We start from the raw sequence: 17,229 nt of genomic DNA, 5'->3' as shown, positions 1-17,229 counted from the left end.
TAAGAGATTAAATGTGTTGTGCAGTCAATTGAAAATGCAAAAGAAAATTATTTTTACTGAACTTACTGCTTCTCGTAGAAAATTGCGTAGCTATCAGAAAATGAGCAGGAAAGTAACAAGCAAACAAGTACATAGTGCAGTTAAAAAAATTTTAGGGACAATTTTTACGGACAATCAAATTCGCTTTCTCATGTCAAATAAAAAATATGTTAAGTGGAATGCAGATGACATTTGCAAATCTGCAACACTTAGGGCAGTATCCAAAAGATGCTATAACTATCTCAGACAAAAAATGGGATTTCCATTTCCTAGCATTTCGACTTTGAAGAGATGGGTATTTTGTTCATTTCGCTGTTCTCCTGGTTTGCTACACGATGTAATTCATGTTATGCGTGCTGGGGCATTACAGATGACTGACAAAGAATGTATGTGTGTTCTTTCATTCGATGAAATGAACGTGGATAGTAGAATCTGTTATGACCAAGCAGAAGATAAGATTGTTGGCCCACATAGAAATGTTCAAGTAGTAATGGTGCGAGGACTTCTTGCAAGCTGGAAGCAGCCAATATATTTCGACTTTGATACGCAAATGACGGCAGAAATATTGAAAGATATAATAATAACATTAGCAGAAATTGGATATTATGTAGTTGCAGCTGTAGCTGACTTGGGTGGTAGAAATCGTGCTGTGTGGACAAAACTTCAGATTACTCATCTGAACAGCAGCTTTTCACATCCCCAGGACTCTAGTAAACGTGTGTGGGTGTTTGCTGATGTGCCACACCTTTTGAAACTTCTTCGTAATCACTTTTTGGATGACGGATTAATGCTTCCGGGAAATAAATTAATTACAAAAGAACCTATCGAAAGATTGATATCGATGGATTGCAAAGAAGTGAAAATTTGCCCAAAGTTGTCCGTAAGTCACATTTCTGTTAAAGGTAATGAACGCCAGCGTGTGCATTTAGCTGCGCAGTTATTTTCAAACCATACTGCACAAGGTATCCGCTATCTTATACCAGAAGAAGAGGAAACTGCAATTTTTTTTTGAATTAGTGAATAATTCATTTGATATTCTTAACTCCAGGAAACCTGTCTCTGATACAGTGTTATCTTGTGCGTATGGGATACATGAAGAAATCCAGGAGAGAACCTTAAAGAAATTTTATGCTTTTTGTGAAGACATGAGAGTGGGCAAGGCAAAGCACCTATTACCATTTCAGAAAGGATTTATGATGTCGATTACATCACTGCTGGGGTTATTTTCTGATTTGAAACAATTAGGAGTTAAATACCTTTTAACTTCCAGACTAAATCAAGATTGCCTGGAAAATTTTTTTTCCCGAATCCGCGGTCTTGGCCATTTCTATGATCATCCACTGCCCGTAGACGTGAAGTATCGAATGCGTCTTTTATTGTTAACTAATAATTCCTACCAGATTTCACTTTCTAACACATCTTCTGTTGCTCCTGATGAGGAGGAAGATGCATACATTACTTCCAACTTTTTTGGTAATATTTTACCTGACATGACTGAAGCTCTGAAGATGTTAGACGGTGAAACTGAGATGAGGGATATTGTTTTTGATAATTCTAGATTGACCCTTGCAAGTGAACCTGCAGCTGACTGCTCTGTAGAGGGTTTTCGGTACCTTGCAGGCTACATAGCCTACCGTGGAAGAAAATATGACCATTCTTTGGGAACACCTACAGAACAATTGTTCCATCTGCCTTCAGATGAACACGTTGGTTGGATAGAAACGCTTTCTCGTGGTGGTTTACTTGTTCCATCTGAGGAATGGTTAAAAAAAATAAGTCAATTTGAAGTAGTGTTTGTAAGTGAACATGGGAAAGATGGTCTTTCAAGAAATAATAACATTATGCAAACTATGTGTAAAAAAATTGCACAAAAGTTTCCTGATGTGCATAATGAAATCATTAAAATATATGTTAAGACACGAACATTTATACGCTTGAGGTATTTGAATACAGAAATGAAAAAGAAGAAAAGAAATAAGGCTCATATGAAAAAGGCACAGAAGTGGATTGCATCATCTTTATAACTCCTCCTCATATTACATCCTACTCATATATGAAGATACTTTTCAATAGCAGCCAGGACAGCGATTGATGATGATGAAGAAGTTCAAAATGTTAATGAAAATGAGTGTAAAAAATCATTGCCAGTTAAGTCAAATGCATATGATTCTTTACTACACAGTGTCGAGTTTGAAGATAGTGTACCAGAAAACATTTCCCATGCATTTACAAAGATGTGAGGCTTCTTATGACATGATCCCAACAATCAAAACAAGCTTTCGTGTTTTAGGGAAAGTATTCTGCCACTGCAAATATCCTCTTCGCAAACATTTCACATTGGCAAATTTAATAATATTTTGTCAAACAATTTTTGGCATTTTAAAGAAAAAACTTGCTTTAGAAGACTGTGTTGTAAAATTTATAAGTGAATACCATTAACATTAAGTACAAGATGTCTGAAATGGAACTGTAATGCTACCAGATTAGAACCATCATTTACTTCCAGATATGTTACAAAAAGGGAGCTACAGAATGTCAACAAAACATGCATACAACTTTAGGTACTAATGTTGCATCATATGAGACTGTGAATGTTTGATATTGAAAGTTCAAAAACAAGGGCTATGGCTCAAACAAGGACTCAAAACAAGGATTACTAATATTTTCTCAAACAATTTTTGGCAAAGAAAGAGATTTGCTTTAGAACAGTGTGTTGTGAATTGTATTAAAATATCATTGTGTACAAGGTATCAGAAAGAGAACTATCACACTACCGGATTAGAACCACCACTTACTTCCAGATATGTAGCAAAAAGTAAGCTACAGAATGTCAACAAATCATATGTACAGCTTTAGGTACTAATGTTATATCATATGACACTGTGAAGGTTTGGTACTGAAAATTCAAAAATAAGGACTATTACACTCAAGAAGCATAGTACTAGAAAATAGTGTACCAAAAAACATTTTCTATGCATTACAAAGATGTGAGACTTCTTACGACATGAAATGTCTTTCCCAACAATCAAAACAAGCTTTCGTGTTTTAATGAAAGTATCCTACCACTGCAAAAATCTTCTTCGCAAACATGTCACATTGACATATTTAATCATATTTTGTCAAACAATTTTGGTGTTTGAAAGAAACTTGCTTTAAAACACTGTGTTGTGAAATGTGTAAAAGAAATATCATTTATCATTGAGTACAAGGTGTCTGAAATGAAACTATTTCTACTATAGTTGTGTTACAAAAAGTCAGCTACAGTATGTCACCAAATCATGTGTACAACTTTAGGTACTACTGTTATGTCATATGAAACTGTGAGAGTTTTCTATTGTGAAATGTATAAAACAAATATGTTATCGAATACAAGGTGTCTGAAATGAAACTATTTCTACTACAGATTAGAATCATCTACTTAACTACTCCAAAATAGAATCATTTACTTAACTACTACATCTATTTTAACTACTACAGAATAGAATCATCATTTACTTCCATTTGTGTTGCAAAAAGTCAGTTACAGAATGTCACCAAATCGCGTGTAAAACTTTAGGTATTAATGTAATGTCATATGAAACTGTGAAGGTTTAGTACCGAAAATGCAAAAACAAGGATTATGACATTCAAGGAGCAGAGAACCAGAAAATATTTTTCATGCATTAAAAAGATGTGTGTTTTCTTATGACATGAAATGTCTTTCCCAACAATTAAAGTAAGCTTTCGAGTTTTAATGAAAGTATCCTGCCACTTCAAATATCCTCTTCGCGAAATTTCACATTGGCATATTTAATCATATTCCGTATATAGGATTAAAGAAAGATTTGAAATTCGAATCATATTTTGTATATATGATTAAAGATTATGCATTTTAAAGAAAGAAACGTGCTTTAGAACACTGTATTGCAAAATGTATTTGAAAAAGAGAGACTTGCTTTAGAACGGTGTGCTCTTAAATTTATAAAAAAATACCATTAAGTACAAGGTGTGTGAAATGGAACTATCACACTACCAGATTAGAACTATATAATTTTCTTCCAGTTCTTTTGCAAAAAGTCAGCTACAAAATTTCGCCAAATCATGTGTACAACTTTATGTGCTAATGTTATATCAAATGACACTGAAGGTTTGGTACCTAAAGTTCAAAAACAAGGCTTATGATACTGAAGAAGCAGATCACTCTGGCCAACCTACTGATGTTGATGAGGCCCACCTACGAGAACTTGTTGAATATCAATATGTAACCACTCAAGGGCTTGCGTATGGTCTCGAGAGAGTGAAAGCTGAAGAGTTAGACATTAGTGCCATGTCCATTAGTTGCGCTGAGTATCTCGTAGATTTGACGCACAAGTTCAATTACTGGGTACTGCATGAGATTACTTAATCACACCTGCAGCCACATCTTGCTGGTGCTATCTTCCATTCTGTGCAGGATGTCCAAAATGTAGTTGATCTGCTTTTGAACTCGTGGCCACCAAGTTTATGTGTCGATGATTTTGAAAAACTACCAAAATGTTGACAGAAAATCATAGATTTGTCTGGTGATTTGTACCCGTGCTATATATACTACCTTCATGTTGTTGTTTTTTTCTAGTTTTATGAAGAACGTTTTTGGTGGAAAACTTTCTTTACAACCAGATAAAATAACTGACTATTTTTTAAATGAATTTATGTAGTTTTCATACATAACTTTTATGTAATTTTACATTTATTTTTCATTTTACTTCTATTTTAATTTTTTATCATAATTTTCCTTTTATGAAGTAGACTTATAGCGAGATATTTAATCTCAATGTCGTGTTTACCAATAGTGACTACCTGAATGATTAGTTGATAAATTTGCTTATCTAAGTTAATTCACATGCTTTGGTTACTTTCTTTACATCCCAAAAGTAATTCTATGTATTGAAGCAATGTCTGGGTTAAGCATTGAGACATAGTAAACTGATACATGCTTCAGAAGAAAGAACAATTTATCGGCCACACTATGATGCAAACATCGATGAGCGAGCGACATATTTCCTTCAATGTTGTTTAACTGATGCATATGCCTGATGTAATTTAATTGATATAACTAAGTGAACTTACACATACCTGACCCTGAAGGAAAACAAATCTGTGTATAGTGCTGGAATACAAATAGCGAAAGAGTAAGTAAGATATTCTGTTCAGTGTTATTTAACTGCTGCATATGTTTTAATTTTGATTCCATATAACTAGTTTTTAATTATAAGAGAAAGAAAAATAATTCAATATTGAACACATATTTTGAGTATAACAAAAGTATTTTAAGAAACAACCTGTTAAAAATACATTAGTCATTAAAAATATTTAATTTGTGTACAGGCTGAATTAAAACTAACATGTGGTGGTGTATTTAATTATGGCAAAGCACACTAGGGCTATCTGCGTAATAGGTGTGATGCCTTCGTGGAGGACTTTCTCAGGGAAACTGGCTCGTATACACACTAAGGTGTAGGGCAAGTTTATTATTGTGCGTATATGTGTAAGAAAATGTATTTTTATTGTATGGAAGGAAGAATAGGATGCCAATATCGAAGATTATTTACCATAGCAAATAATCACGGTCAGGATAAATGTTATATAGAAATCTTGGGAGTGTAAGGGATTATAAGAGTACTTTTAGATTATACTGAAAATATATGCACTTCTGCTAAAATCTGAAGTGAATCAGTATGAAGTTACTTTAAAAATAATGTGATAAGTATACTATTTAAAAGTATAAATGACGAATATTAAGAAATTTGTAGAATTTTATGGTATTTAAATATGAATTTGTTATGTCAAATCTTTTTTTATATATTTTTGCTTGAGATATGTAAATTAAACTGAAAATCACGATCATATATTTCTCATGGAATGTCAAAGTTCATTTGTATTAAAAAAAAAATGCATGAGCAATGAAATTAAATAGAATAATACTTTTTGATTATGTTTTTACCATGGTCTTAGGAATTATGCCATCATGTGTTCTGTTCAACAAAATTTCTTTAGTGCAAACAATACTACGAAAAATATTGAAAAATAGCTTGTTTTACAATATTTATTTCCCTCAATTAACTTAAATATCGTTTTTCATTTCCTAATGCTTTCCTTTATGATAAGAATTTAATGTTTACAATTATTTTCAGCATTCGTACGAATTCTGTGCATAAAATAAACATTGCTTTAACAAAATACTTTATCGGAAAGTATATACCCGGTATTTCCGGTGTATCTACCACATTTAAAATGATTATTTTGCTTTAGTTTACATTACTTCCATTACGAAAATCATGTAGCAGACGCGTCGGCCGATGCGTCTTGTCTCCCGGGTGACGTCACTACCAGCAACCAATGGCACGCTTTTTCCGTTCCTGGCCTAACCTTAGTATATTAAAGAACCTTGCCTCGTAGGGGGGATAACAGGAAGTAGTATGACGTCATTATGTTGCATCTCCTCTGACTTCGCCTATTTAAAACTAGCAATGTTGACACCACAATCTATGCTGCCTGCGAATATATTTCCCGTAAATTAATTAGCATTATTATGACATGAAATTGAAGAAAACGTTTAATAAACTTTTTAAATAATAACAAAATTTTAAAAACGATGCTACTCAAACAATTCAATAAATTCTAGTATAGTATATTCTTCTCCCAAAAATTCAATTTAATTATATCTGTTCAATTATTTAATAGCTTGAATATAGTTTACTTAAGCTTTTGGTATCAGCATGAAATCTAAAATGCCTTATGAAAATGTACTATGCTTATAATGTACGGCAAAATATTATTATTTACGGGATTACTCTAGTTTACCAATGCTGGTCTCTTTCTGTGAAGCCCACCAGCGGCCGAGCGGTAAAGTCGCTGAACACTGGTAGTTCGGTCCGAGGTTCGAATCCCGCGACCGGGCTGGCTGCATGGGCGTTTTCGTGGTTTTCCGCATGTGTAACGTGTATACGAGCCAGTTTCCCTTAGAAAGTCCTCCACGAAGGCACCCCTCCCCTTAGGCAGATAGCCCTCGAGGCTTTGCCATAATCACACACACACACTCTTTCTGTGAAATATTTGCGCTATTCAGCTGCTTGTTTTTTACATATGGATATTTCTATAGTCGCGTACATATGAGAAGTAAATTTTAGTTTCCCTAATCGCTTCAAAATGCAGTTTTAAGAAGTTCTGCATCATAGTAAATTATCTTTCACAAAATTGTCTTTAATAGTTCTATTTAATACGTGAAACAATGTCGCAAACATTTCTTAAGTATAATAGCTTTTTCGACTATTTTTTTCACTTGATCCGAATAAGAAAATTGCTACCGCTTGAAGTAACCAACTTAAATCCACAAAAGAAAAATATCAGCACCAACATTGTTTTCGGAAGAACGATGTGTTTGCTTGGAAACGTATGAATGTTGTGTCCGTCCCATGTCCGTCCTTCTATGTAGTCTTCCGACTTTCCTCCGGCTTGGCCGGGACACAATGTGCAATATTTTTGGACCACAGTGTCCAATAGAATGGTATTTACTCATGTCACAAGCAGTTTCTTTCCGATTGTTTATGTCTCTGAACTCAGATGAACAGGTGAACGGCGTGGATGACTTCCTGGACGATGCTCCGAAAGGTTAGTTTTTCTACTCTATGTTCTTATGTTACTTTATTTTAAACTTAACGCTGAAATATTAATTGTAGATGTTTAATTACTTTACATGAATACATGAATATTTTTGAAATTTTTCTACTTAAATATATGTATTTTCTATAATATTTTTCTATTTTAAATATATGTATAAACACACTCTGAGGTGCCTTAAAAACTGGTATACTAGCTTAGTAGATAGTAGGTCCTTCACTACAACTTTAAAATGCACAAAATGGACTCCACGAATATTCGAAAATATTCTGTGAATAATAAAGTAGTCCTCGCATAGCGGTCCTTAATTTTGATATATTCGGAAGCATAAGATTTCTATATTACACAGAGCATTCGCATGCTGCCTGAGATGTAACAATAACTTTGAAATTTGATTCTGGTTGGTATGGCAAGACTCTGCCAAGTGTTCCTCTGACCATAATTTAGCATTCGGAGATTTTAATAGCTGTGTAAATTTGAGTATTATCTTATTTAAATAGAGACCAGACCGATCAAAAATGAGCGCAAGGCACCAACGATGTAACTCGTCAGAAAGAATGCGCTCAAATAAGCTTGTAGATGTACCAATTGTGCTATTAAATGCCAAGAAAAAAAACTTCATATTATGGAGCAACCACAGCCTCCTACAGACATAGGAATCTACGTATTCGTGTAATTTTTTACGAATAAAAATCTTTTCATCTGCCCGATCGCACTAGATCGCTTAATGGCTGGGAACGATCTGATCTGAGATCGTTCCCAGCCATTAAGCGTCCAGCGTTCAAATTGTCAACTCAGACTAGCTTAATAACTCTGCGTCGTAAACGTGCCGTGGATGTCAGTTTTTAAAACCAATATAAAAGATCATGCCACACTCCTCAAGCGAAATTCTTGGAGTTTTCAACATGAATTCCTGCCTTACTTATGGTGACTACGCACTTTTAACGTTACGTAATTCTTGCCAGATGAACTTCACTGAAAGTCGTTTTACGAACACACTGTTGTCATTAGTGTAAATTCAAAGTTTTGCTAGAATTCTTACTGGGAACACGTTATTGACAAGCAAAGTAAATTAGAACCTTCAAAGTGTCATAACCAGTTGATGCCACATTTTCTATGTAGATCAGCTGCCTCATCTGCGGAGAAAAGAAAGTCACAGAACTCTCTTGAAATGGTCATACATGAAAATTCAAACTTTATCTCCAAAATGCTGCTACTCTTCTATGAGCTTCAAGTATTAGACCTCGTTAAAAGTGGCTTAAATCGTAAAGCCATGCCATTATCAGTGCAGAAACAATTCCATAAGATTCCTCTCTATTATTACTATTACTTTACATCCCCATAGATTGAAGCATCGGCAGACGTATATAGATAGCATTATTAGGTTTTCTGCGTAGGTTCATCAGTACTAGCTTCTTCGGCACTTCAGTGTCTGTTTCTTCATTTAATGTTGATTCAGATAATCCAAAGACTGCTTAAAGCGAGGGATGCCTATCTGAAGAACTATCTAGGCTAACTTAACTCATAAAACAATATTTTTAAATCCTTACACCTGAATCTTATGAAAACGAGAAAAAAATTTGATTTTATATGCATCTATTAGACGAACTTTATCACCCAAACTTTATCGACCGGAAAAAGTGAATTATTTCGCTAGCTTCAAAATAAGTCATGGATTTTTATGACGTAATAGTTTTACAATGGTGTATTGATTATATTTCCCATTTTTCAACATTAGTGTTGATGCAATATCACGATATGCATAATTCTTTTGGCTTGTGATTCTGCAGTTTATCGCTTCATCATCCGATTCATATTCCTGTTTATTGAGTTTTATATATTAGTTCTATTTATTAAAATAAGATTATGCATTATTAATAATTACACAACTATTATTCACAATATTTTAATAATGTGCATAATAGTTGTGTAATTATTAATAATGCATAATCTTATTTTCTATTAAATGGTAATCTAGATTACTTTCTATAAAATTTCTATTAGACGGTAATAAAGAAAGAAGGCTTTGAAGTAGTTAAAAGTATTCTCCCATTTTATATTTACTATTAAGATTCATCAGTTGTAACTTTTAACAAATTTCATTGTCATTCACATTTTTATAATTACATCAGTAATACTTAATGAAGCAGTCTTCGTCATTTTCGCATGCAGATTGGTATTACAAGATGGTAGAACTTCAGTCTTCCAATGGATGCGTATGGAAATTTAGCTGAAAGTTATTTCTCTTTTCATAGCGAATACACGCAGGATCTCAACGTCAGAAAAGATTTACCTCACTAGAGATACTTTAACATCAGATATTTAGTATAAAATTTTTGCAGTATTTTCTAACTTTTTAAAAGAGACATTCAGTTTTAAATAACCCTGTGAAATATATTCCTTCCACGAGTAAGAATTCTTTACTTTATATTTCACTTTCTGTTGTTGCTGTATCTCATTTGTCTGGCATATTCAGAACAAATCCACGAATAATATCCTGGTAAAGACAGCATTTTCGCGCCCGTCGTTTGGCATGAAACTTGAGCACCATACACGTGACAGCACGCCTTCTGCTCAGTTCCGCCTCGGTTTAAAAAGAAAGAGAACCCCGGGGGGACGGTTCGAGAGTCTCCCACTCATTTTTCTCTGCCGCTAAACCATACAATAGGACTTTTGGCTTGCCACATATTTAGACTGTCCTCATGCCACAAACACTATACATTTATAACATCCATGCCTTCTCCGGGATTAAAATCCACCCTTGTGAAAGCCACGCCCTTAGCATGTGAAATAGACAAATTAGCTGACTGGTAATGTTTTGTACAATGGCGCACGTTGAAATTCGGGTGTGTAGTGTTGTTTGAAGTTAATGTACATTCTAAGAATTATAATATTCATTAATTATAACTTTAAAATATCTTTTAATTGAAAAGCAAAAGTTAAAGTTAATTGGCAAGATGGAACGGGGGGGATAAGAAGGAGATTGCTGAATATCAGCTTGTTTCTTTAAGCATTGTATTATGAACATCAAACCGATTTCTATGTAGTGAATCAGTTAAAAAGCCTTGTTAAAGATGGTCAAGAGCAATATCTGAATTCGAAAACCGCTTCCTATTATTTTAGGCTCGAATAATCCGTGAAACAATTTCAAAGAAGTTGATTTTAGACCTTAGACTGCTACAAGAATTCGAACCAGTGGTTTCACTGCTGTACAGATTGCACGAATGCTTGGAGAAAAGTCAGTGGTTTTTGTTACAATGTCATAGTACCTCCTTGGAAGTAACACCAATTTTACAGTTTCCGAGATAAGTCGGTCATCAGCATTTTTCACTTAGTCTCAGTAACAGTATCTCCACCATGCACTTTATCACGTTCCAGTCCTTCTTGTATTCCTTACTTTGCACAGTCAATTCTCGAAGGACATAGCACTAAGCTATATTTTTTTTATTCCATCGGCTGCTGATCCAAGAGCATCTAAATCAGTGGGCTAACTGTTCTGTTGATAGCAAAAAGAAAAGAAAAGTGGTTTTTATTCCACTCAACCTCATCTTCTAAAGTAACTCCTTAAAGATGGTGTCATTATTACATTCAATGGAGTCGAGAGGAATGGAATTGCGAGTTAAGGCATAACCTAAACTATAATTCTAAACGCGTTTCGATTTGGAAAAATGCACAACTTCTGTTGTTAAGAAAGTAACCCATTTCCACAGAAGCGCTTTCATGGTTTGCTTAATGGCTGCATTGAGCAGCATAGCTTAGATGGAGATTCTGTATCCGATCACAAATATGTCACAAAACTTTGTACGAGGTCTCAGAACCACATGCATGGTTGTAAGAGTGCTGTTAGCGCAAACTGTTTTACTAGTACATAATAATAATCGTTCACATCGATCATCTGTGGTGTCTGAATACTTGGAAACAGGAAACGTCACTTGAATAGATTGGCCAGCTCACTCACCAGATTTCACTAAGCATGAATAGTATTCAAGTTCAGCGAGTAAGTTTTTAAAACCAATATAAAGCCGCCGAATTCCAGAACTCCATATGCCTACATTGATCTTCCAAGATCGGGAAAAGTGAAATTTCAGAAGAGTTCCACCTCCATGGTGACGTAGTCTGGAAAGTTGCTGATTTCCACTGAGTAGCACATGAGCTGCATGAGGTTCAGCTCAGCTGCTACTCTAATTAAAATAGACTTGATGTTGTTTCAGCTTGATCTTACTCAGCTGCTACTCTAGATGGTGTTAAAGGAAAAAGTGACTTGTTTGATACATTCTGTTAAATTCAATATGTGAGGTTTGCATTCGTGTCAGAGATGACCATATACATATTAAATACAGATTTGTGTCAAAATCGGAGAGATCAGCAGTATTTTCTCTAATTGTGACGAGCTGTGTAATTTCTGGAAAATCATAAATATATATGTACTTTACCCGGTTTATTATTGCAGAAGTAAGTGCGAATTTCTCGCATTTACAGTTTTGTAATTTATTATCTCTCAAAGCCAACTGAATTTTTCGTTTCTCAATTAAATATCTTTTTTTTTTTTTTTCCAAATGAATTTTTTTAAAACAAATTACTTCCTTCTGCTGCCAAGGATCAGCCAGTGGTTGAGAAATTAAAACTACAAAACATAGGTAATTTGATCCGAACTGTTTCCCAGTGATTGTCTAAAATGTTATCCGTTGTTTTCGCGTATAATGTACTCGTAAATACGAGCTAGTTTTCCTCAGGAAAACGTTTCACAAAAGCATTATTCCCTATTAGATGATAAATGCTTTATCACAATTAATTGCCTAATACACTATGCTATAATGCAAATCTATTTTCTGTCGGCCCACCAGCGGCCGAGCGGTATATCGCTGAACACTGGTAGTTCGATCCGAGTTCGAATCCGGCTAATGGAATGGCTGCATTGGCGTTTTCGTGATTTCCCCATATGTAACGTATATACTAGCATGTTTCCCTTAGAAAGACCTCCACGAAGGCATCCCTTTCTTTAGGCAGATATCCCTCCTGTGTTTTGCCGTAATCAAATAAACCAAACCATTTGCTGTCGAATGAAAAAAAAAATAAATAAAAAGTGACCTTTGAAATTTTTTGATACCTCAGAAGCAAATCAATTTTTATTGAAAAGATTTTTCACATCTTCTGATCTATTATTTGAAATATGTAGATGACTGTTCATAATATATTTAGTGTTGCAATCTTTTTGAAACGTTCTGTATAAAGACGTAATGTGTCTTTTTAATATGATCTGCAGTTATTGAAGAAGCATAAAAAACAAATAATATAAAAAACGAATTTTATTTTCTAAATTACTGATTAAAAATAAGTTAGAGAGAAACTATTGTTTATCGTTCCTCGATTATGTAATAATAAAAGCAAAAACAATTGCTTTTTATGTTTAAATGTCTTAGATTGCAATAAAATACTCGTCCTAATGACGTGTAAGTCTTAGAACAAATGTAATAATTACTACATTTTTTAATAATAGGCACCAAAAACAATATGACACTTGTAAAGAAAAATAAAAGAAAAAGTAATTCACTTACTTTATAAGTTTGCAACTTTTCTATGATCACAGAAAGCAAATTACAGAAAGAAAGGTTTAAAGATTGCAGAAAGTAGAATTACTATTTTTTGAATAATAGGAAACTAAAATATTTTAAGTCATGGAAAGGAAAAATAAATAACTAACCTCTCTTTATTTAAAAAAAAAAAGTTTGATGCTTCTCTAAATTTCTTAATTTTATTTTCATGAACTCATCCCTCCCTTTGCGAAAAGCAAAGAAATTCTACTTTTTCAAAGATTTTTTTTTATACCGGCGTATAACTGATATCGTTTCTTCGACGTCACACATATAATTGGATAGCACGTTGCTTAAAATATAGTAACTTCTCATTTTAAATTAATCCAATAAACTACAGTAAAAAATAAATAACAATTCGACTTTTAATCATAATTTTCAAATAAATATATTTCTCGTAATTCATATTTCTTTTACTTATAAAAGAGAGCGGAAAAGCAATTAAAGGAATTTTTAGATATTATGGACTTTTTGCAGTTTTTATATGTAAGGAAGGAATATTTTCTAGTTTAAAAGAAAAACGAAAGACGTTAAAATTATTAGGTTTGTTATTGTAAAAGTTATTTATTGCAAAACAAAAGCGAAAATGATTTTTTTTTTCCGAAATTTTACATTCCCCAAATATTTTTTGCACCCTTAAGTTCGTTAATGTATTAGGAATAATCATATGCGTAACTGCAGCAAAGATTTCCTTTTCTCTTTATTGAAAAAAAAAAAAAAAAAAAAGAAAAAGAAAAAAAAGAAAAGAAAAGAAAAGCCCTTCTGAAAAACACTAACAAAACCATTGTAAGAAACTCGATGCTTGCTTTCGAAATTAATCAAATAAAGTCTGCTGGAATAATAAAATTCGCGTTATACCCAACTAATAATAATTTTCCAATACAATGAGCCGTACGCGAATGAAAACTCATACACCACTCCCAGTTCCTTTATTTGTTGTTAGTAATGCAAATAAGAAACTAAATGGGTTTTTGAAATCACCGAGTTTCCCATAATTTCCTACAGGTAACGTAAAAGAATTTTCCTCGATAAATAATGAATTTACTTTTTTCAGAAAATAGATGACGCTTGAGTGCAAAGCCAGTGCGTGCAGCATCTTAGAACGATGAGAAATGGGCATTTACGATAAATCTTTTTGCAAATACATTAAAGCGCAGAATAAATATGTTAATCTTTTATTCATTTCAAGTCAAGCATCATATTTTTGAACCGTTCCTGTGATTAATCTCCGATGCAAGAGACTTCCAAAAGACAGTTATATTGAAGAGACGCCTCCAAAGGAGGTAAGAACACATGCCGACTCTGAGATAAATCTCCCCATCTGCTGGGCACCCCATGAGGGCAGGTGTCTTTCCGTATTAACCCTCTCTCTGGTGCAGCACCACCATGTGCGTGACTTAATTTAAAGTTCACTTTTCCAACTTTAATTTATGCAAGAAATTAATGCATCACGTGACTTGCTGACGTTGGCATCCATCAAAGGAACGGCTCGCAAAGGCGGAAAATATGTACGTCATAAAGCGCGTTCGAACATTTAATGTCGAAGTTACAACTGTGAACTAGTTCGATGTTGCTAATTTGATTTTCTGCATTGCAGCCTGATACTGCATTCGTCTTTCACGTACAAGAATTTAATATAGTACTTTTCATAAATGAACGCCTTCTGAACAAGAATATCATCACTAAAAGAAAGAATATTAAAATCACAAATGTCTTTGAAAATTTGAAGAAAAGATTCCATCAGTGATTCATTTCTTTCACAGATAGCACTATTTGGGTCAGATCAATGCTTTATATATAGCATAGAAAATGTAATATTTGCATCTTGGTAGTTTTATAATCAAGCGGTTCTAAATTTATCTTATTTCAATTAATTATAAATTTGTTTTGCCTTTAACTAAAGTCGGTTTTTTATTTAGAAAATATTTAAGATTTAAGAATAATGCTAAAATGTAAGAAAATACTAATCTGACATAAAACTAATTTTATTTTAAGAAGTTTGTGTTATTGGCTATTCATTCGTTTCTAAATGCATAGAAGAAAAGCGATGATCCCTTCGTTGAATCTCATAAAACGTTTTGCTTTGCTACCGAAAATGATTCGTATAAGAAAAAATTATAAAACGAGGAAAACAGTTCCAGAATTCTAAATATGAGCATTTGAGATAAATTTGTGTATAATATCAAAGAATACAGTGTATATATTATATCGCAGAATAATTACATATTATTTCATTTCAAATAACTTTAATGCATATATACAGATGTACAATAAAAGATTTTCTTAAATAACATAATTTAGTTGATAATAATATTCACATAATTTGGTGCGTTTTCTTAAATTTTATATTCACGGCTGCTACATAACTAATACGAGCGCAGTCTTCATTTGCTTTTTCTCATTTTCATCTCAGCCAGAGTAGTTTTACTGTTTGCATCTTTTTGATCATCAGTATTATATTTCATCTCATTTCCTGCTCATTTAATTAAAATAATTTAGTTAATTAATTTATAGGATTTTTTTAATCTTATGCATGTAACATGTCTTTTTTTTTAAAAGCAGTGTGCACTTTTATATTGTTGCTTTTAACGTAGCGGAAGACGATCCAACCACAACCTTGCCAGTGAAAGCGGAGCCATGGGATAGAAGCCAAACGATGCCTCGGTTACGTCATGACGGTCACTCTTCTCTTAAGGAGGACGGAGCGGATGAGGATTCTAAAGAAGAAGGTATGCCGTTGTTCCAAACAGGTATGGTGCTGTAATACCTATAAATATACTATTCGTCTTGACGTCGTGGGTATGACATGTAAGTTGATTAAGAGAAGGATAAGAAACTAGTTTTAGAATTAAATTTGCAACATCGGAAACTCTAGCATATTTTAATCTTTCAGATGCTAAATGTATTTAAATTCTTGGTATGTCTTTTTGCGGCAGAAACATTATTTCTGACTAAGAGCAATATTAATCTGTGAGGTATTAAAGGCTGAAAGAGACTCCTTCCTGCGTATAATAAGAAAAGTACATTTCAGGCCCCCCCTCCGAAAAAAAGCCGACAGGACCAAATATTTAATTCGAACATTACAGAAATGGATACGAAAAACAAAGATGTCAAGATTTTCGTTAAAGAAATGATTTTTTTACTAAAGAGAAAGACATTCTGAAAATTTGCTGTTCCATTAAAAAAAATAGAGCAAATAGAAAAATCTGTAGGGTATTTTTTTAAAGAGGTGAGTTTGTTCGTTTAAATGTAATTTTCAGTAAAAGAAAATGATTTTCTCTCATTCGCTTTCATTTCTTTCAAAATTTATTTTCTCTGAAACTTTACTGCTTCTAAAATATTTATTAAGCGCAAACAGAATAAAGTATGAGAAAATCGATTTTATTTTTTAACACTTGGGAGACTATATTTATTTTGCTGACATTACAATTAATAGAAAGAGGGGGATCAGAACCGTGATGATGAGACATAAGATCTTTAATTTATTCTTATCTTCCTCATCATAATAGAACTTTGATTACCAATGTAAAATAAGAGTTTGTTTGAAAACGATATATACTTTTTAATAATGTTTGGCTAAAAGATTTGTTAATGTTTATACAGTTAATATAAATAACAACAAAAGTTTCCAGTGCTATTCACCTTAATAATAAACTGATCTATAAATGTTTCCTCTTCCTCATATTTGGAGTAAACAAATGTTTTTATAAAGAATCGCCTCGTACAGTTAAATACAGTCAAAAGTCTTTAATCCGTTAATCCGGACTCGACGGGACTTCGGGGATTCCGGATTATCGGTTCTTCCGGTTATAGATCATGAGTATAAATCTGTAAGATGGCATGCAGAAATTATAAAATTAAAAATATGAAACCGTAATTTATGAAATAAAGAGCAATTATGGTCTAAAGGGTATCAAAATTTACAACAACAAAAAAAAAAGCTTTATATTTATTTGTTTAC

At 33.2% G+C, this 17,229-nt stretch overlaps 1 protein-coding gene across 7 annotated transcripts in view; it reads left to right on the top strand.

The window, feature by feature from the left end:
• Nucleotides 1-17,229, top strand: part of LOC118188578 (SPARC-related modular calcium-binding protein 1-like) — a 426,446-nt gene that overhangs the window by 344,907 nt on the left and 64,310 nt on the right. For 3 of the 7 annotated variants that reach the window (XM_085816954.1, XM_085816952.1, XM_035359050.2), the window contains exons 7-8: nucleotides 7,588-7,668; nucleotides 15,863-16,018. In XM_085816954.1, the coding sequence (XP_085673080.1) occupies nucleotides 7,588-7,668; nucleotides 15,863-16,018 (237 nt within the window). The remainder of the gene's footprint in view (nucleotides 1-7,587; nucleotides 7,669-15,862; nucleotides 16,019-17,229) is intronic. The other 4 variants (XM_035359053.2, XM_085816953.1, XM_085816956.1 and 1 more) reach the window with 4 other exon arrangements.

This window comes from Stegodyphus dumicola, chromosome 5 (assembly GCF_044657685.1).
Source record: "Stegodyphus dumicola isolate Sdum_Otavi_A_Nest chromosome 5, ASM4465768v1".
NCBI classification, from domain to species: Eukaryota; Metazoa; Arthropoda; class Arachnida; order Araneae; family Eresidae; genus Stegodyphus; species Stegodyphus dumicola.
The sequence above is the reverse complement of the archived record's forward strand: the minus strand, read 5'-3'. Positions and strand labels throughout refer to the sequence as shown.